The sequence below is a fragment of the Ovis canadensis genome, chromosome 2, assembly GCF_042477335.2.
Source record: "Ovis canadensis isolate MfBH-ARS-UI-01 breed Bighorn chromosome 2, ARS-UI_OviCan_v2, whole genome shotgun sequence".
Taxonomy (NCBI): Eukaryota; Metazoa; Chordata; class Mammalia; order Artiodactyla; family Bovidae; genus Ovis; species Ovis canadensis.
Window position 1 is genome coordinate 28,656,276 of NC_091246.1, and position 21,810 is coordinate 28,678,085.

General features: G+C 47.2%; 1 protein-coding gene across 15 annotated transcripts in view; it reads right to left on the reverse strand.

The window, feature by feature from the left end:
* Nucleotides 1–17,202, reverse strand: part of FGD3 (FYVE, RhoGEF and PH domain containing 3) — a 41,378-nt gene extending 24,176 nt beyond the window's left edge. For 3 of the 15 annotated variants that reach the window (XM_069575650.1, XM_069575649.1, XM_069575663.1), the window contains exons 1-6: nt 16,930–17,202; nt 9,144–9,329; nt 8,872–9,000; nt 7,800–8,313; nt 920–1,009; nt 112–248 (exon numbers count right to left, since the gene is read on the reverse strand). In XM_069575650.1, coding sequence (XP_069431751.1) covers nt 112–248; nt 920–1,009; nt 7,800–8,313; nt 8,872–8,891 — 761 coding nt within the window. In that variant the 5' untranslated portion in view covers nt 8,892–9,000; nt 9,144–9,329; nt 16,930–17,202. The remainder of the gene's footprint in view (nt 1–111; nt 249–919; nt 1,010–7,799; nt 8,314–8,871; nt 9,001–9,143; nt 9,330–16,929) is intronic. The other 12 variants (XM_069575652.1, XM_069575651.1, XM_069575664.1 and 9 more) reach the window with 8 other exon arrangements.
* Between the last annotated feature and the right edge of the window lie 4,608 nt (nt 17,203–21,810).

A 21,810-nucleotide genomic window follows, 5' to 3' on the forward strand; every position in this document is an offset into this window, starting at 1 on the left:
AAACACTGCAACAGGATCACCATGAACTTCAATCTCCAAAGGCATAGGAACCAAACTCCCGGGGAAATGTCGGCCCCTCCACTTTCTCCAGGCACCCTGAGTTGCACTTACCACTCATTCGTGATCCGCGCCTGCAGCTCAGGCAGGAGGAACTGCCCGTGGAAGCGATAGATGGAGGAGATATTAGAAAAGATGCCTGTGGTGACTTCCGAAGGGATCCCTGCTTCCGTCAGCCGGGTGTAGAAAACCTGGGCATGGAGAAGCCCTTGCAGTGGTCACTAAATGTGGGTCACTGCAAATGGCTGCAATCATGCTTCTGCTACAGACATGGGAGCTCAGGGGAGGCTGCCGTTGCCTTATGTTTTCTTAATGAAACTTCTGCTTCATCAAACTGCCTTAAAGAACCTTATGGTCTTATAGCAAGCTTACTGATGGCCAAGAATTGGGAGTGAGGCAGGGACAGTCCCCTCTAGAGTGAGACAGACCATCTTTCTTCCATCTGCCTTTCATGGGAAATGGATGGTCCTGATTTCCTGTCTCTGCTTTGTGAGCCACAAACAGAAGCAGTACCTGTCAAAACCTGGTTTCTATTAGAGTTTTACTTCCTGTGCTCATAAACCCCATGTTGCCAGGTGAAGAGGGAGGGTGCCACCCACTGTCATAGGGCCTCTACATGCTCAGATAATTTAACTGCCATGAAGAAAAACCCCCAAGGTGACCAGACAAGACCTTTGCCCCAGAGCCACAAGCTGTGAAAACTAAAAATTTCTGGAGGAGATTTAAATATATCCAAGTTTCAGTATTCATGTCAGTCATATTCCAACTGCAAGGCCAATGCTAAGATAGAAAGTTTGCCTCTGAAACTGCCCATTGAAACTCTGGACGTAGACAAAGGCAGGCTCCAAGCCAGGAGGGTTACCTGGTCTAGCAGGTGCAGCCGCTTCACATAGGTCTCCTCCGTGTGCAGGAGCTCCTGGGCAATGTGGAGCAACTTCTGAGGCTCAGAGCACTGTGAAGAAAAGAGCTATAACTCACCTAGGGACGGTGAGTTTGGGGGAGGCAGCATCTGACACTGCATGCCAGGGATGACCACAGGCCCCCAGAGATCAGAGGAAGTTGCTGGAACTGGGATGTGAGGCTCAGTGCTCACAGATGGAATTTCCAGGGAGGTTTCTGGGGGAGACAGAATAGTTTTTACCAATCCCCTCAAATCTTCTGCAGCCAAGAGAAAACTATCCTCCCAGGGCTTTGACTGCAGAGCAGCTACAATAGCCACATCAAAATATACTGTGGAATGATATCACCAAGGTGGCAAATTAGAAAGCTACCAGCCCTCCCAACAGAGACATGAAAAGATGCTCAACATCATTAATTGTTACAGAAAAGCAAATCAAAACTATAATGAGGGTATCACCTCACACTGGTCAGAGTGGTCATCAGTCATTAAAAAGTCAACAAATAAGAATATTAGAGAGGGTGTGGAGAAAAGGGAACTCTCCTACACTATTGGTGAGGATATAAATTGGTGTAGCCAATATGGAGATTCCTCAAAAAAGTAAAACTAGAGTTGCCATATGATCTTATAATCCCACTCCTGGGCATACGTCCAGAGAAAACTATAATTTAAAAAGGTACATGTACCCTAATGTTTATTGCAGCACTGTTTATGATAGCCAAGACACAGAAACAACCTAAATGTTCATTAGCAGATAAATGGATAAAGAAGAGGTGGTGCATATATACAAGGGAATATTGCTCAGCCAGTAAAATAAGTGACATAATGCCATTGGCAGCAACATGGACTAGATATTATCATACTAAGTGAAGTAAGTCGGACAGAGAAAGACCATGTGATATCACTTACATGCTTAGTTGCTCAGTTGTGTCTGACTCTTTGCAGCCTTATGGACTGTAGCCCACCAGGCTCCCTGTCCATGAGGATTCTCCAAGCAAGAATACTGGAGTGGGTTGCCATGCCCTCCTCCAGGGATATCACTTATATGTGGAATATGAAATATGACACAAATGAACTTATCTATGAAACAAAAACAGGCTCACAGATATAGTGAACAGACTTGTGATTGCCAAGAAGAAGGGTGAGGTGTAGGAGGGATGAACTGGGAGTCTGGGATTAGCAAATGCAAACTACTATATATAGCATATAAAATGGATAAACAAGGTCCTAGTGTATAGCATAGGGAATTATATCCAATTCCTGTGATAAACCATAGTGGAAAACATATTAAAAAGAATGTATAACTGAATCACTTTACTATACAGTAAAAATTAACATAACATTGGAAATCAACTATGCTTCAAGAAAATAAATTTACAAAAAAGAAAGCTCCAGGCCTTCCTTCTCCTACATAGACATGGAGTTAACAATATACAAACAAGAATACCTTTGTGAAATCTCAAGACAGCTGAGAAACTATGGCTTCCAAGCCATTTTAAAACTAAGAAGAGATTCTATCAAGCAGCGAATGACAACTGGTGTTTGGTACACCCTTTTACGTTCCTCCTCCAAGCAAAATAGCATGGCATGACCGGGAGGAACTCCTCCTCCCCATGATACTCCTCCCTCAGGATGAAAACAAAGGAATGAATGAACTGTACATCCAGGGTTCTGTCTCATCTGGAAGTTGCCTGAGGGATGGTTTCTGTCTTGCCAGACTTGGAATGCTATCATGACCAGTGCCAGAGTTTGAAAGACACTGAAAACTGAGGCAAGAAGCATGTTAGAGCTGATGATCTGCAGAGAGATGCCAGAGGAGCAAGAGATCAGACAAAGTTTACTAAGTTTTAGAACTTCTAGCCTGACTGGCTAAGATTTTTCCCTGCACAAAGCCAGAATGTGAAGACTGGAGAGATGGTTGTTTTCCAGATGCCAAATTCCAGCAAAATATTACAAAGAAATAGGGAAATGTGGTGTGATTAAAGGAACAAAATAAAATTCCAGAAACAAACCCTAAAGAAGCATAGATCTATGAGCTGCCTATAAAAAAATATTAAATACCTGTCATATAGATGCTCAATGAGCTAAAAAAAAAAAAAGGGAACACAAATAGACAACTTAGTGAAATCAGGAAAGTGATGCATTAACTAAATGAAAATATAATTAAAGATATGCTGTTGCTAAGTCGCTTCAGTCGTGTCCAGCTCTGTGCGACCCCATAGACGGGAAGCCCACCAGGCTCCCCCATCCCTGGGATTCTCCAGGCAAGAACACTGGAGTGGGTTGCCATTTCCTTCTCCAATGCATGAAAGTGAAAAGTGAAAGTGAAGTCGCTCAGTCATGTCCAACCCTCAGCGACCCCATGGACTGCAGCCTATCAGGCTCCTTCGTCCATGGGATTTTCCAGGCAAGAGTACTGGAGGGGATGCCATTGCCTTCTCTGAATTAAACATATAGAAACTATAAAAAAGAGCCAAACAGAAATTCTAGAGCTGAAAATTTCAATAATTAGACTAAAAAATTCAATCTAGGTCATTTGAAAGTCAGAGAAACAAAAAGAAAAACAATGAAGAAAAGCAAAGAGAGCCTAAGAAGTCCATGGAATACTATCAAATTGACCATATATGCATTATGGGAGTCCCAGAAGAAGAGAGTGAAAGGAGCAGAGAGTTTACTTGATAAATTATTGGCTGAAAATGTCTCCCAAATGAAATGGACATGCAAATTCAAGAATCTCATGGAACTCCAACTAGGACAAATCCAAAGAACCACACTGGGACCTATTATTTAAAAAGGTGGGAAGGTGGGCAGTGGGATACTATATTTAAAGGGCTGAAGAAGAAAAAAAAGACAAAACAGCTGTCAACCAAGAATACCTTATTCAACAAAGTGATTCTTCAAAAGTGAAGAATAAAGACTTTCCCAAATAAGCAAAAGATAAAGAGTTCATTATCACTAGACTTGCTATACAAGAAATGCTGAAGGAAGTCCTTTAAGTTGTGAAAAGACGGTAGATAGCAACATGAAGTTTATAAGAATATGAAGTTCTTCAATAAAAATAAATGCATAAACAAATATAGTAACCTATACTACCATAATTTTTGGTACAAAATAACACAAAAAGGACAAAAACATTTAAAAACTATAAATCTATGTGAAAGGGCATACTGTTCATATAAACATGTAATTTGTGATATTATATAGATCATCTGGTAGGGACAGCTGTAAAGCAGCTTGTTTACCATTGAAGTAAGTTTTTACCAGCTTAAAATACAATGCTATAACTTTAAATATTTTATGTAATAGCAATAGAAAAATATATAGAATATACACAAGGGTCAATGAGAAGGGAGTCAAGGCATATTATTACAAAAAAATCAGTTACACTTAAAAGAGGAAAGCAGTAAGAGATGGACAGAAAAGTTACAAAACATAAAGAAAACAATGACAAAAGTAATAGTGAGTTCTTCCATATCAGTAACTTGTTTAAATGTAAATGATTTGAACTCCCCAATCAAAAGATATGGATTGGTTGAACAGATTAAAAAAAAAAAACAAACAGCATTCAGTTATATGCTACCCACAAGAAAGTCGGGCTTCCAAGGTGGCTCAGTAGTAAAAAATCAACCTGCCAAAGCAGCAGATGCAGGAGATGAGAGTTTGATCCCTGGGTTGGGAAGATCTGGAGGAGGAAATGGCAACCCACTCCAATATTCTTGCCTGGGAAATTCCATGGACAGAGGAACCTGGCAGGCTACAGTCCATGGGGTCACAGAGAGTCAAACATGACTGAGTGACTGAGCACAGAGAAGAAACTCACTTCAGGCTTAAGGATATACATGGGCTGTAAGTGAAAGACGTAAAAAGATACTTTCTGGAAACAGTCAACAGATAGATTGAGTGGCCTGCTTACATCAGACAAAATGGACTTTAAATAAAAAACCTTACACAATACAAAGACATTATATGATGATAAAAGGATCAATTCACCAAGAAGATATAAAAATTATAAATATGCATCAAACCTCATGGTGGTGGTGGTTTACTTGCTAAGTCGTATCCGACTCTTGCAACCCCATGGACTATAGCCTATCAGGCTCCTCTGTCCATTGGATTCTCCAGGCAAGAATACTGGAGTGGGTTGCCATTTCCTTCTCCAGGGGATCTTCCCAAACCAGGAATCGAACCTGGGTCTACTGAATTGTAGGCAGGTTCTTTACCTCATAACACCTAAATATATGAAGCAAACTTCAACAGATTAGAAGAAAGAAGCTGATTACAACAAAATAACTGTAGGAGACTTCAGTTACTCTACATTCAATACTGGACAGGACATGCAGAATATCAATAAAGAAGCAAGGGATTTGAACAACAGTGTCTGAATGAACCTAACAGACATATATAGACCACTCTATCTAATAATGGCAGAACATACATTCTTCTCAAGTGCACATGGAAACCCTCAAGATCAGACCATGTGTTAGGCCACAAAACAAATATTAACAAATTGAAGATTGAAATCATATGAAATATCTTTTCCAATCACATCAGAGTGAAACTAGAAATCAACAGCACAGGAAAACCTGGAAAATCCACATATTTCTGGAAATTAGATAGTACAGTCTTAAACAACAGTCCATGGGGTTGCTGAGGGTCGGACACGACTGAGCGACTTCACTTTCACTTTTCACTTTCATACATTGGAGAAGGAAATGACAACCCACTCCAGCGTTCTTGCCTGGAGAATCCCAGGGACAGGGGAGCCTCGTGGGCTGCTGTCTATGGGGTCGCACAGAGTCGGACACGACTGAAGTGACTTAGTAGTAGTAGTAAACGACAGTCAAAGAAGTCACAAAGGAAATTAGAAAATAGCTTGAGACAGATGAAAGTGAAAACACAACATATGAAAACTTACGGAACGTGGTAAAAGCCGTGCTAAGAGGGGCATTTATAGCTGTAAATGCATACATGTATAAGGAGGAAAGATCTCAAATCAACAACCTAACTTTGTACCTCAAGATTAGAAAAATAACACACTAAACCCAAAGGAATCAGGAGGAAGGAACTAACAGATTAGAGCAGAGATAAAACAGAGAGTAGAAATACATTTTAAAAAAACAACAAAACTAAGAGTTGTTTTTTGAAAAGATGAACAAAATTGACAAACCACAAAAAATGAGAGAGAAATCAAATAAATAAAATGAAAGAGGAAACATTACAACCGATACCACAGAATGCGAGGAATCATAGAGATGGACAATGAAACAGTTGAATAAATTAGAAGACATAGATAAATTCCTAGAAACACAACCTACCAAGATTGAATCATAAAGAAACAGAAAACATTCACGGACCAATAACAAATAAGGAGGTTAAATAAAAAATAAACTTCCCAACAAAGAAAAGCCCAGGAACAGATGGTTTCACTGGGAAATTAACACCAATTGTTCTCAAATTTTTCCAAAAAATTCAAAGAATGAGGAACACGGACTAACTCATTCTACGAGACCAATATTATCTCAATACCAAAGCTTTGGGGCCTTGCTGACCCTAGAGATACGGTCCCTCCCAGGGTACACTGATTCCTAGAGATATAAAGGATTCACCAGCAAGACAAAAAGTGTCTTTCAAGTGCAAACCAACCCATCCAGAGCCCACAGCCAACCATCTTCTTTCCTGAATCACACAGGACCAGGTGTGAGGTATCCAGGGACAGCCCCTGTACGTGGAGCCCACTGAAATTACACAGACTGGCCAATCTTAGGCCTGCTTACTCTGTCTCACCCATCCATCTCTTCAGAAATCACAATAAAGACTCTACTGCAACTTAAATAGTACTTGTGCATCAATTATACTTCAATTTTAAAAACAATCATTAAGTGATTAAAAAAAGATTCTTGCTCACAATTTCCACCCCCTCTGTCTCCTGACCCACCCTGGTGAGTTTCTCTCTGGTTCTCCTTGGTATGATGCGCCCCCTCTTTTCATGTGCTATGAGTAATAAACTGTCTTTACACAGGGGTCATCTCCTGATTTGTTGGCTTCGCCATTCCTGAATAATAATAACACCTATTTTAAAATATGCCCCCAGCCCACTCGCTGAGACTACAACAGCATAGGCCTGTGGCTGCCATTTGCCCACAAACCTGCCTCTTGATGCAGCCATGTTTGTCAATACCATCTCCAACCAAAGGCCACCTGCGCTTCTCTTGAGACCCAGTCACTTGCAGCTTACCTGTGCTGTTCTCCCATGCACTTGTGGTCCCTCTAAGCCAGGGCTATCAGCTTTACTCCCATGTCCCCATGAGTCCCAGTGCAGAGCCCAGAGCCCCAAATGCTAAAGGGCCACAGATGAGCTTTCTCTAACACTGAGCCACAGTGCATGAGCATACCTGTTTCCCTGGCCCATCTGCATGGGGCTCTACTCCCATGCCTGGGCTCCCTTCCTGCCTCTTTACACCCCGTGCGCAACAGGAGTGTTTTCCCATTCATAAAACAACATGATAACCACGCTGACTTCTTCATGAGGCTTCTGCAAGGCAGGCAGCAAGCACTGGTGAACAGAGCTGGTGGCAGTGCTGTTTCCATTAAGACTGGGCCACTGTGTGGCCATGGAACTGAGGCTCAGGAGTGAGATCATTGCCTGATGTGTCGGGGAGACCCCTGCTTGTGTGGTCCTGCCCTCGGGACTGCCCACCAACCCATTGCAGGGGCTTCTTTGAGAGTGGTGTTTGAGTATGCACCCTGCTACTGGCACCAGGCTAAGTGATGGCCCTGTAGACCTCCAATACCCTCAGAGGAGGGCCCTGCAGCCCCTGACACCTGGTGCAGGAAGGTGACCTACCTTGGCTGGATCCGTGTCAACCTTAGAAGGGTTGTTCTCGGGGTCTGGCTCCTCACTGCTGCCCTCGCCTGCATCGCTATAAGCCTCCTCCTGTGGAGACTTGCCGCCCAGGGCTGTCCCCAGGTGTGGCCCTTTGATGATGGTACCTGGGCCCACCTCACCGCTGTCCTCACAGAAGTGCTCGCCGACCACGCTGCAGGATGGGCTGTCTATCCCGCTGTCCCGGTTAGGGATCTTAGAGCTGCTGGCCTCACCCACTGAGCTCACGTCCCCAGCAGAGGCCTGGCTGCCAGGGCTCCCAGAGGCAGGCTCCCTGTAATGAGTTCCAGGCCCGACAGGGAGCGCTGGGAGCTTCCCTGGGTCTGTGCTTGGTTGCTCCAGGGAGGAGTTATTAGGCCCAGCATCTGGCTCCTCCATGGTGGCATTGGGGGCCGGGGGTGTTGAGGACCCCCCTCCTGGCTCCATCCTCAGAGCTGAGTTCTCTGATCTCTGTGAGGGGCTGGCTGGGGGCTTCCTGTCAGGGAGAAATGAGTGAAGTCAGTGCCAGCTGGCCTGTGGACCAGCCCCCAGGTAGGGCCCTCTGGAGAAAGTCAACATGGGGCTGTACTTGAGCACCCCTGTCAGCCTCAGCTGGTTTTCGGGCAATGGCAAATACAAAGCATTTTATTTTAAAAGTTAATTTCTTCATAAAGAAAGAAGGAAGAGAGAGAGGGGTGGAGGGAGGGAGAGAGGGAGAAAGAAAGAGAGAGAAAAAGAGACAAAGGAAGGAAGAAAGGAAAGAAAAAAGAGGGTGAAAGAAAAAGACAGGAGAGGGAGGAATGACTTCTGTAGCATGAAGCTACCTGCTCCTCAATGAATTAGAAATAAATGCATAAAATAATAGCAATAACCATCTTGAGCACAGTGGATCTGGTCTGCACCCTGCTCTGGCATCCATGACACTCTATCCTGCAAGGTAGCTCTGAGGTGAGGCAGGATCGCTATCAAGACCCTCCCTCAATAGCACTGTAGATATTCTGTCTGACAGGTAACCTGACACTTTCCAGAGACCCAGGGGCTGAGGAGCCTGGACCTTGGTCCCGAATTCCTCATGCTGCTGCGTTTACGCACTGGGGCTGTTCCATGCTCTCACATGGTGCCTCTTCTGGAAAACCTTGTGGAGGAAACGTCCCTTCAAGTGTCAGTCAGTCAAGTGTCAGACCTGCACAGAGAGGGTCAAAGGTGAAACTAGACTGCAGGAGACCGACATGCCCCCAAATCTTTTACTTGAAGCCACAGTGGGGCTGCAGAGGAGGCAGGGGCCAGGAACAGCAGCCACTGATTCCTGAGCAGCAGGTGGGTTACCTGAGGCTGGCAGACTCCAGAGGGCACTGAGGTGAAGGGCGGGTGCCAGGCTCCCTGCCGGCTGCTTTGTGGGTCCTTTGGGTTGGCCAGCCGAGGCCTTGCACGAGACGGGGGGTCGGGGGTGAGGGATTTGCTGAAAATCTTTTTCTCGTCCAGCAGTTTTGAAGTGGAGCAGTTCAGGAGGTTCTAAAAAAAAAATGGTGAAAAGAGAATGTCAACCACCTCCTCCACTGGCACTTAGAGCAACCTGGGTGACAGACCTAGTTCTCCAGGGAGAAGATGGAAGGGCGGCTTCAGGCCACCACTCAGTGCAGGGGACCCCTGAGCAGGTCGTAGAGGCCTATGGGTAGATGGAGCATGGCTGATTCCCTGGCCCCTAGCCCAGGGGAGCATGTGTGACAACGGCTGTGGCATGTAGCAGCTTCTAGGGCTGGCTTAAAACTGGGGCCAGAATTGAGCTTGTCCCCAGTCATGCCATGACTCAGGGAGAAAGGGTCCCTTCGAGTGTGCAGTGCCCATCATGACTGAGGGGACCCAGCAGGCCCTCCACATGCACTCCCTTTGCTCATAGTCACAATCAGCTCTGCTGTCAGTGGCTTCTTCACACATTCCCTTCCTCTCTCACTAAACAAAATAAAGAACCATCAGTGGAGGCACAGGTCCCCCTCCCCTCAAGACACACAATCAAAAAGGTGTCCTGAAGCCTGACCCTTGGCCACCCATGCAACAGAAGGGCCTCCTGGCAGAGTGTGCTCGGAAGAGAAGTGTGACCCACCTCTGTACGCACATGGCCTTGAGGTGAGGCCCCGGGAGCCAAGCAGAGATCCAGACCCTGTGAGTCTCCTGCCCTCTTGTCTCCCAGTGTAATCAGATTTCTTGAGTCAAGTGACGCCAAAATCAGTGCAGGGTGCACATTTAGTATTGCTACTGCCACATTCTTCAAGAACTTAATGGGGAGGAATATCAATATTTCTAAACAGAAAATGCATGCTTTGCCGCATTCTTCTCATAGCACAGGAGATAATCTCCAGTTTCCAGAAATCAGACATGACACAGCAGTAAAAATATGCCAGATGGAATTCAGGCCACACACTCAGCTTTGGCATGTCTACTGCAGCCATCCGGTGCCAGGTTGAGCCTGCTGCAGTCACACCTCAGGGCCTCCTGCTTCTGGTCAAGACTGAATTAGCTGGAGCTACTCTCTCACCTGAAACAACTAATCATGGATAAAGCATACGAAACAGCAGTTTGAGAGACACCTTACACCAGGCAGCAAAGCACAGTGCTTCTGAAGGTGGAAACATGTGCAGCGAGCCCTCTGTCACCCCAACTTCCTGCCTGGAGAAGGGGATCCCAAGTCGACCCCTGAGTGAGGAGACAGAGCTGGGCATCCAGAAACACCAAAGCAGCTGGACGTCACAGGGTAGAGGGCTAGAGAGAGAGCTGCACAGAGGGAGCACAGAGAACCGACGAGGGCCCCTCGGGATAGCTCAGTGCATGTGCGAGGAAACTACAAGACTTGAGAAAGAACTACCTGAGAGGATCAAAGGGAACATCAACTCAGGCTCACACAAGGCAGGGAATAAGCCTGTTTCCACCAGCCAGATTGAAAACCCCAATATCCACAGGGACTTAGATAACTTGGAAGGGTCTTGCCTCAATGTGGGGGCATAATTAGCCCCACAGTGAGCTCTACTCAGGTCCCACCTAATGAATACAGATGAATTTTAACAGGAAACTCTCTCTGTTTACAAGCAACTTAATAGCATTTCTAAACAATGCTCCAGGACAATTATAGAAGCACAGACATATTCAGAATCCAGTAAGGTGAAATTTACAGTGTCTGGCATCCAACCAAGAATTACCAGACACAGAGGGCACGAATACACAGCCCACAGTGAGGAGGAAAAGTCAATGAACTGCAATCGACTCATATCTGATACAGATACTAGAATTAGCAGACAAGGTCTTTAAGGCAGCAGCAGTACCTGCTTTATATTCAAAAGGTCAGCAGAGACATGGAAAATAAAAAAAAGATGCATACGCAATTTCTAAAGATGGAAAACACAAGGTGTGAGATCAAAACCCACTGGAAGGGACTGATGGCAGATTAGACATTAAAGAAGAAAAATTAGTGAGTTTGGAGAGACTATAGAAGCTTTCTAAAATGAAAGAGAGAGAATGAATTGTGAGATGCAGAAAAACTATGAGCAGCATAATATTTGTGTAACCAGAATACATATGTGGAGTGTTAAAAAGGAGTGAGCTTGAAAAATACTCGAGAAAAAAATGACCAAAGTTGATATCAATTCTACACAAACCTTTTGATCACTGAGGGGAAAAGGGAATGCTTCTCACTAATAAGGATGAATCTAGAAAAAATTATTTCAAGTGAAAAAAAGACAAAGGAAAAGGTGCCTACTTGTTTTTCCATTTAGAATTCTAGGAAATGTACCCTAACATGTGATGCCAGAAAGCAGACCAGGATGTTGCCTGGAAGGAGGGGTACGTGTGGTGTGGGGGTTACAATGGAACACAAGGAAGCCTTGCAGAGCTGACAGATGTGCTCATCACATGTGTGTGTGTACGTGTGTGTATGCTGAAACATCCAATCATACATCTTAAACATATGCAGTTAATTGTATGTTGACTATACTTCAAGGAAGGTGATACCTCTGAGTTACATAGATTTGGTGAGTTGCTGACATTCACCAGTGTCATTTTCCTTGTTACAGAAGGGACAATGAACTATGTAGAGGACGGTGGTAAGGGGTGTGGCAGGCCCAGAGCCTGGGGAGGCTGCAGCAGATACGCTTCTCTGAACCCCCTGGACTGGGTTCCAGGCTCACTCTGACATGTCCAAGGCCAAAGATGTAAAACCATGCAGGAGCCAAGCAGCATTTGTCATTTCTATCTTCCCAGCCACTCACCTCTCTCTTCGAAGCCCTGAGCTCTCTGAGCTGAGAGAGCCCACCCTAGGTGAATTGAGCCTGCTACTGAACTCAGCCAGGGCCCAGGGCCCCTGACACCCAAGGCTGCCACCAGCCAGTATCAAAGGCCCCAAACCTGGGACCAGGGGAGGCATGGGGACTGGAGAAGTACAGAGAAATTAAATGTGCCCCACTACCAAGTGCATCGTGCAGCCAGTGGATAGGGTGGTAGGAGGGGTGTGGTCCCTGCCCTGGAGTCCCCAAACTGCTTGGCACCTGCCTGAGACAGGCAGGGATAGTCCTGCAGACGGGCCACGATTCTGCTCCACCTGACGCTGGACGTCCCCACTACGGATGCAGTGCAGGAGCTCCCACTAAAATCAACGCTATGCCCTTCTCTCTTGCTGCCTGTCACCTGGTACCTTGGAGGCCCCAAGTGGGCAGGGATCTCCACAGGTGTGTCACTGACATGGCTTAGTAGCCCCGGAACATGGGGCCCCAGCTGACAGCTATCAGCAGCCATCAGAGGTGTGAGCCTGAGAGGAAGCCTTTGAAACAGTTCTACCCTTGACTGGCTACAGTCCCAGAGAAGCCCTGAATGAGAGCCACTGGAATGCACCCCACCAGTCCCAGAATCATGAGAGATGATAGTGCTCAGTGGGGTGGTTGGTTACGTGAAGGAGGGAATCCAAACAGTACTGACAGCACCATGGGGCAATACCAGAGACTGCTATGCTGCACATACCTACATGCAGGTTGCAGGCTGGGGGATAAGGCTGCAGAAACTTACGAGGCACAACAAAGGTCTGGTTGTACAGGCCCTGCCAGACGCAACAATTGATGGCATGTCTGCAAAGCTGCTCCATGACCCAGAGGTGCCTGCACTCCAGTGTTAGGATCCAGAAGCACAATACTTGTCTTGGGGCCTCAGCCTAGGAAGTGTTCTGGATGGTACAGTCTGCTCCATCCTGTGTGCTGAGAACCCGAAGATGGACACAGACACTGGGGTGCCATATGCTTCAAAATTCAGTGGGAGTCAATGGGACTTCAAGGCAGGATGGGGCTAGCAGAGCGAGGAGGAAAGGAGACTGGTCAACAGCATTGGACCCAACAACAGTCCCATAAAGGTTCTTAAAGCCTGAGGCAGCACACAACACTCTACCTCCAACTGGGTATATCATTGCTTTTTAGTGGTTCTAACAGACAAAGATGGGCAGGACACCTCACCAGGCTGATGAGCGTCGGCCATTAGCATCACCTGAAGCTCCTAGTTCCCCATCACAGGGCTTGCTCAGCTACAGTAGGAGTTGGTAAAATTACACAATGAGCCCAGTAGTGATGACATGTGCCCAGAGCTGAGTTGACAGAAGTTCAGGGAAAGCAAGTCCAAGAATGCACTGGAGCTATGACTAGAAGGCCCACAAGCAGAGCTGCACTGTAAACAGGCAGGTGTGTCTGGGAAACAGATCACTGTGATATTTCTTTCTTTCTCTCTTCTTTGGCCGTGCTGCACGGCATGTGGGATTTTAGTTCACCAACCCAGGCTCCAAACCATGCCCCCTGCAGTGAAAGCGTGGAGTCTTAACCACTGGCCTGCCAGGAAAGTCCCTGTACTGCTTCAACTTCATTTTTTTGCTTATGTATATATTTACTATTCTTCTTTATTTCCTTTTTTTTCTATTTTTAAATTTTTTATGCTTATTTCTGATTCATATTTTGTTTCTGTTTTTATTTTATTTTTTCTAGAAGGAGAATTAAGTATAAATACTACAGACACTATGCATTGCCATACATCAAAAGTAACCACAGAAATAAAATCACAACCTTGGAAAAAAAAGTAAAATCCTTTCTTGCATAAGCAGCTGGATGTATGATAAAGCAAGTAGAATCTCAGGAGTGAGCACTGCAAAATTATTGCAGCTTTGTATTTTTAAAATGTTTTGTAATAAAGTTTTTTGGGAAAAGAGTTTATCCCCACAGCACCCAAGATCCCTAGGCCCACACTCAGGGTGAGGCAACAGGGGCTCCTTGTTCCATTCTGACCTCTCCCATGGGGCACCCTGGGCTCACTAAATATTCCTCTCTACTTTTGATTGTGTTTAAAATTTTTATTTAAAAAAGCAATGAATCAAAACAGATAAGAACTTTCCAACAGCTTCCAGTTGACACTGAAAACCCTATCACAGATATGACTCTGCCTCTCCCTCCACACTGAGCCACTTCAGGGGACTTTGCAAGGCCCTCCCTCTAGAGGAACAGCCTAGCCCAGCTCCCCGCACTCATTCCCTGCTCCGTGATAGGCCTTCCTCAGAAGAGAACCGCCTCCTCCATAGCTCCTACCCGCCAGGCTCACCCACACCTCCCCACTCCACTCCCCACCGGCTGCAGACCACACAGGTGGAAATCTTACCTCCTTCATGTGGTCCGCCACCTGGCAGACAGCAGGGCTCAGTAAGCATGTTCAGTGAGTAAGTGAATAGATGAATCTGAATCAACATCTCAGTTTTATTTCCTTCTAATATGTACTTTTACATAGCCCTACAAAAATATGCTCTGGTCAAGTCCAAATTTTTGAAAATACAAAATGCAAATCAAGATTACAGGGGGTCAAACCCCATTTCCTACCGTCCGTCACTTGACAGCCCCACATCATCTTATCTAACTGCACAGTGACCCTGTCAGGTAATTACAGTGAAATGGAGGCCTAGAGGGTGGATTCACCCCCACCAAAGCCGCATGGCTGCACCAGCAAGAGCTCGGTGTCTTGGGCACCAAGGGGCTCCAAGTAGCCCCCACCAAACCCCCCAGAACTGATGTACAAGGTAGGTTACCATCCACTTCAATGGGAACCTAGGCAACCAGTCATTGCTACCACACACAGGGGCTCAGACAGGGGACAGCAACCCAAACAGAGGGAACAGCGTCCCAGGTAGAGGGAACAATATCTCAGACAGAGAGAACAGCATCACAGGCAGAGGGACCAGTGTCCCAGACAGAGGGAAGGGCACAAAGCAAACAAGAGAGAGCCATGCCGTCTGAAGAGCTGGCAGTGTGCTTAGGTGTGTGAGCCCAGAGGGGAGGAGACAGGATCTGGGGGTTGGAGCCAGGATGGATCTCATAGCTGTAGGCAGCCAGGGGGTCATGCAGGTGAGCGACACCCCATTCAGGTTTGGGTTTCACATCTGTGCTATGGTCAATACTGCTCCAAGGTTACACTTTTACTCCCAGGCTCATCCACTTTTCTATGGACCTGTTTCCTCATCTGTCAGTGGGGTCATCAGAGCCCACCTGGAGCAGGTGGCAAGGATGCAGCAAGGCAAGTGCTCCTGGCACTTGACTGTGATCCTGGTGTGCTCCTGGAGACTCTTCTGTGATCACTGTTCTGAGTCCAGCAACAACCCCCACCCTAGGCTCTCAAGGGGCTCAGGGCAGCAAGGCCTCAACCTTCCTCTGGGGCCTTGCTCAACACCTCATCTCAGCTCTAACCTCAACAGACCTACTGCAGTCTAGGCTTCTGTGTGTGCAGAACATACAGTCCTGTCCAGCTTTGGGGGCCACTGCATATTTGGAGGTGCTGGTTTTGTGTGGAAACAGACGTCAGTGCAAGTTGCGGAACCAGGGCCTTGGCCTCCTGCAACTACCCAGCCGAAGACAAACCACTTCCTCCCCTCAGCACCCAGCACCACCCAGCCCCAGGGCCACTTGCCAATCAAATTTCCAGGCTCCAAAGGTTTGAGTTTGGGCCCAGCTTCTCAGCTTACTGTCCATGGTCTGGGGCAAGGGATGGGCCTCAGTTTCTCTGTGGCCCTCAGTTTCTCTGCGGCCCTCAGTTTCCTCTCCTAAAAGAATGGTGGAGCAAAGTCACCATGGGATTTGTCTGAGGACTGATGTGAGTAACAGCAGAGCTTCCCTGAGCACACCCAGCCTCCCAGGGCTGTGCTCACCTCTGGAGCCTGGCACCACTCAGATCCCACTTCACATATGGGAAAGCTGGGTGGTAGAATCAGTGGCCCATAGTCACAGAGCTGGGGGAGGGACTGCAAGCCAAATGTCCCAGTGGGCCACGAACATCACCAGGATACCAGCTACCTGCTGCTTCATACTCAGGTTCCCTCCTCCAGTGAAAACCCTAGACCCATCTTTCCACCTCCCAAGGGGAACCCACACTGACCCCAAGAAACTATAAATGGGCTGATGGTCTGCAATCACAGGAACTCCCCACTGCAAACGCCACAGCGTCCTGGGAGCCAAGTGCTCTGGGTACAGTTGTGCCCTAGAACATGCCCCCTCAGTACAACCAGCACAAACACAGCTGCCTCTGGTACCCCATGGCTGCCCATCACCCTCCCCGAGGTCGAGGTGGCCTGGCCACCACCCTGCACTCTCTGGGCACAGCATGAGGTTCTGAAGAGGCCCTGACAGACTCAGCCTTCCCTCCTAGCAGCCCATCATGGACAGGCCCTGTCAGGACCTAAAATGCAGATTGCAGAGGCTTCTGAAGCCCCACAGTCTCTAGGGACTGTGTTTGGGACTGCTTATCCCTCCTCCATAGGTCCAGTCTATTCAAGGACCCCGGCCCTCAAGTTCATCTTTGCTTGGGTCTAAACTGCCACAGGACACTCAGCAGTGTGCTCACTCACTGCTCAACGACCTGCTACAAATCATGCCAGAGGCACCACAGGAAGACAAAAGGGACACAAGACACCGCTCGGCGCCACTATGGCAGCTTCCTGCCTTAGAGACATCCGACCCCGAATGACTACTGCTCTGAACTTTCCCTGACCCCAGAAGTGCCCCTTATGGGGCCAGCAGAGGCTCTCTGGGCTGGCGAAGACCCCAGAGCCAGCACCACTCACCTGTCTCCTGTGGCGGATGTACTTCTCTCCAGGGCTGACTTCAGGCCGCAGCAAAACACAACTTCCTTTTGCCTGTTTTCGCAATATGGGTCACTAAACGACAGAGCATTTGCATTTCCGCACTATCACACACTCAAGCTCACTGGTTCTTCCCTTGCCTCACATGCAAAGATACAGCCCCAACCAGCTGGAATGCTGTCCGAGGACCAGGCGATGCTGGCCGCAAGGTGGCCTGTGGTGGTTTAAAGTTTAACAGACTGCTCTGGGTGCCCCAAGTGGTTCCGGGTGTGGAGGCTACAGTCACCCTGCCTCTGTCTCTATCGGTTTTTCTAAGCAGACTTCCAGGTGCCCGTCTCTCAGACCTTCAGAGAAGGGGCATCCAGTGCCTGAGCAGTGGGGCTGGCTCCAGACCATACAGGCTGTGGCTCCTAGATCAAAGAAATGGCCCAATGGGTCACCAGAGGCTTTCTTGAATTTTCTTGAGTGGCAACAGTGAAAATGGCCATAGACTGTTGGAAAATTGAAAATGGATTGTTTCAAGGTGCTCCCAGGGGTGAAGCCATTCGCCACCCCCACCCCAATTTCCTGAGATCTGTCCCATATTTGATGATCTGGCTGTTCCAACCAGATTCAGCCCTTCCTAGCACCCACAGAGAGGGCTTCATGACTTTTAGAGAGAAGTACTTTTAGAGTGAAGATACAAGATTGCTACAAGGCTTAGACCACAAATTCTGGTCCAGTTTAAATGATGGATTCTTCATCCAGCCTTACATGTTTTTTAAAAAGCAAAGAGATTTCTCTGGACCTTGGCTTCCTTGTTGTATGGGGGTCACCATAGAGCCCCCTCAGAGGCAGTACCTCACACACAGGGATCATGTGAGTATAACGAATGAAACCATTGAAGGGGCCAGTTAATGAGATAATTTCTCCAGTCCACGCTGACCTGCCTTGGCAGACCACACAGCCATGTTTCTCCATGGGTTCCCAAGGGATGCCCACACCAGCTGCAGAGGGGATTTGCTTCCACCCTCCGTTCTTCTAAATATTTACCAGTTGTTTTGGAGGGAGTAGTTGAGAGATGCTACCCACTTTCACCTCCAGATATTCTTCCTTTCAACCAAAGACTTGAAGAATTCTATGACTAAGACACTGATAAGCTCTTGCTCACCTCCATGACTCATTGCAGTGAAATCCACCATGTGCCAGGCCCTATGGACAGGACCACCTTGGACCCAGGTCCAGCTCCAGGATACATGAGTGCCTCTTCTCCAGGAATCTGAAGACCAACATTAAGATGAGTTGCACCTAGCCCCCAGCCATTACTGTGGACTCAGAGCAGCTCAATCAGCAGGTGATGGAAGAGAGGACAGCCTTTGTCTCAGGGGTACCTGGTTTCACATCCTGGCTGATGGGGTGTGTCACCTCCATACATCACTAAGCCCCTTGGAGCCCCAATTCTTGTCATAAAATGGAGATAATACAGGATGTGTGGTTGGAGTTTTGTGAGGAAAGAGAGCCTGGCCTGGGGTAGATCAACCATCCAAGTGCTTCCAGCCCAGGGTGGCAAGGACAGTGCCTGCCACCATCACCCAGCACAGCCCTTCCCCTTGCTGACATCCCTAAGGCAGAAGACTGGCAAGGGGACCTCATCAGGACCTGGAGACCCAAGCTCAAATCTATGCTGTACAGAAATGGCCCAAGAAGGCAGAGATGAACCCTGGCAGCATAGCAGCAGACTAGGTGTAATGATCCATGGGTCATGTGGTGGTGGAGTATGCTGAAAAGAAGAACTGGGGTAAAGTGCCCCCTCATCCTCAGGTGAGGGAGGGGGGGATTCTCCACTGGGAGGTGGGTGACACCCTCCAACAAGAAGCATGTTTGTGGCAGCCATGCCCCAAGAGGAATCTTGGTGACCCCACTCTGCTGCAGCTGTGCCCACTGTGAATAGGGTTGATGCAGTAATGCAGTCAATAGGACACTGCAGAAATATCAAGGGTAACTTCTGAGGCCAGGTCAGTCAGCACATTGCAGCTTCTGCCTTTTTCTCTTGGGACACTTGCTCTGGGGGAGCCAGCCACCATGTCATGATGGTGCTCAAGTCGCTCTCTAAGGAGAGCCCCATGTGGGGAGGAGCTGGGCCCTCAGCCAGCAGCCAGCACCAACTTGCCACGAGGTAGTGAATGACATGGAAGGGCACCCCTGGCCCCAGTCAAGTCTCTGGGTAAGACTACAACCTCACTAAAGTCTCCAAGCCAGAGACAAACTATACCAAAATTCCTGACTCACCAAAACTGAGTTGGTAAGTGTTGTCTTATGTCACTCAGTTTTGGACATTTCATTATGCAATCAGCTCAGTTCAGTTGCTCAGTCGTGTCCGACTCTTTGTGACCCCATGAATCGCAGCACGCCAGGCCTCCCTGTCCATCACCAACTCCCAGAGTTCACTCAAACTCACATCCATCGAGTCAGTGATGCCATCCAGCCATCTCATCCTTGGTCGTCCCCTTCTCCTCCTGACCCCAATCCCTCCCAGCATCAGAGTCTTTTCCAATGAGTCGACCCTTCACATGAGGTGGCCAAAGTACCGGAGTTTCATCATTCCTTCCAAAGAACATCCAGTGTTGATCTTTAGAATGGACTGGTTGGATCTCCTTGCAGTCCAAGGGACTCTCAAGAGTCTTCTCCAACACCACAGTTCAAAAGCATCAATTCTTCAGTGCTCAGCTTTCTTCACAGTCCAACTCTCACATTCATACATGACCACTGGAAAAACCATAGCCTTGACTAGACGGACCTTAGTTGGCAAAGTAATGTCTGTGCTTTTCAATATGCTTTCTAGGTTGGTCATAACTTTCCTTCCAAGGAGTAAGTGTCTTTTAATTTCATGGCTGCAGTCACCATCTGCAGTGATTTTGGAGCCCCCAAAAATAAAGTCTGACACTGTTTCCACTGTTTCTCCATCTATTTCCCATGAAGTGATGGGACCAGATGCCATGATCTTCGTTTTCTGAATGGTGAGCTTTAAGCCAACTTTTTCACTCTCCTCTTTCACTTTCATCAAGAGGCTCTTTAGTTCCTCTTCACTTTCTGCCATAAGGGTGGTGTCATCTGTATATCTGAGGTTATTGAAATTTCTCCCGGTAATCTTGATTCCAGCTTCTGCTTCTTCTAGTCCAGCGTTTCTCATGATGTACTCTGCACAGAAGTTAAATAAGCAGGGTGACAGTATACAGCCTTGATGTACTCCTTCTCCTATTTGGAACCAGTCTGTTGTTCCATGTCCAGTTTTAACTGTTGCTTCTTGACCTGCATATAGGTTTCTCAAGAGGCAGGTTAGGTGGTCTGGTATTCCCATCTCTTTCAGAATTTTCCACAGTTTCTTGTGATCCACACAGTCAAAGGCTTTGGCATAGTCAATAAAGCAGAAATAGATGTTTTTCTGGAACTCTCTTGCTTTTTCCATGATCCAGCGGATGTTGGTAATTTGATCTCTGGTTCCTCTGCCTTTTCTAAAACCAGCTTGAACATCTGGAAGTTCACGGTTCACGTATTGCTGAAGCCTGACTTGGAGAATTTTGAGCATTACTTTACTAGTATGTGAGATGAGTGCAATTGTGTGGTAGTTTGAACATTCTTTGGCATTGCCTTTCTTTGGGATTGGAATGAAAACTGACCTTTTCCAGTCCTGTGGCCACTGCTGAGTTGCATAATGCTGCTATCATTATGCAATAGATAGATCCATTATGCAATGATATAAAATGGTCATTAGGAAATGCATGAAGGGTGACTTATGGTCAGGGGGCATCTGCCCAAAGTGAAGAGATGACTACAGGGTATTAACAGCACACAGTCCTATTTCTCTATCCAATTATTCCATTAATGACCCAGTGGTTCAAACTGTGTCCTCATCCCTGAAGGGTTCTCTGGTAACAATGGTGAAGGCTCTGCCATTCACTCTTCATGACCCTGAATAGCTTCATGAGTCAGAGGCTCTTCAGCGGAAGGCCAGGTTCCCCAAACTGCATCCCTCTGCCCATCCATCCTCCAAAGGGGATGCCCACTCCTCCCCCAAGCTGCTCGGCACACAGGAAGCAGCGCTGATCATGAGGGCTCTCCAACATGGTCCCTGCTTTGCCCCAGAAACTCCCAGCCCCACCTAGCATGACAGCTGGCAAAGACTGAGGGACCGCCCATCTGAGGAAGGCAGAGGAACCCTGCAAGCTGTCGCTAAAAGGGAACTTGTGGAATCAAAGGCTGGGAAGAGTAGTTGAGCAGAGACCTTCCTACCAGGGGAATATCCATTCATTTCACTCAAGGGGTGACCCAAAGGGAGAGAACCAGCCAAGAGAAACTGGTCTGGGGGATGGTGAATGGGGCCCAGCCCATATCCTGACGTGGGGGTGCTGCATAGCACCCAAGCCCACATAGAGGAGGATATGACAGTCTCTTGGAATAAGGGACTGGTCAGAGAGGAACCCAGGAAGATCTCATGATTTGACTTCTTCTGTGTTATGATTCCTACTCATCTTGTGTGAAACTCATAGGACTTAAGCTACATTAAATAACTCAAGATGCAGTCACAGTGGCAAATGTGAATTTCTGTATTAGTACAGAAATGTACAACATAGGACTCTGAGTGTCTAAGTGTAATACATTGAGAGTGTCAGCAGAGATAAGGCACTTGTTTGGCAGCATCCTAGGAAAGACTGGGAACAGAAGGGGTTACTGATAGAGACAAGACCCCCAGAGTAACTGTTACACCTACTGACTGACTTCTTAAAGGCTCAGACCACTGAGCCAAATGACTTAATGCCTCTTTGCTGGAGGACCCAACTCCACACTGCTGAGTGCTGTTCCAGATGGCCCTGCCAGAGGTTCTGC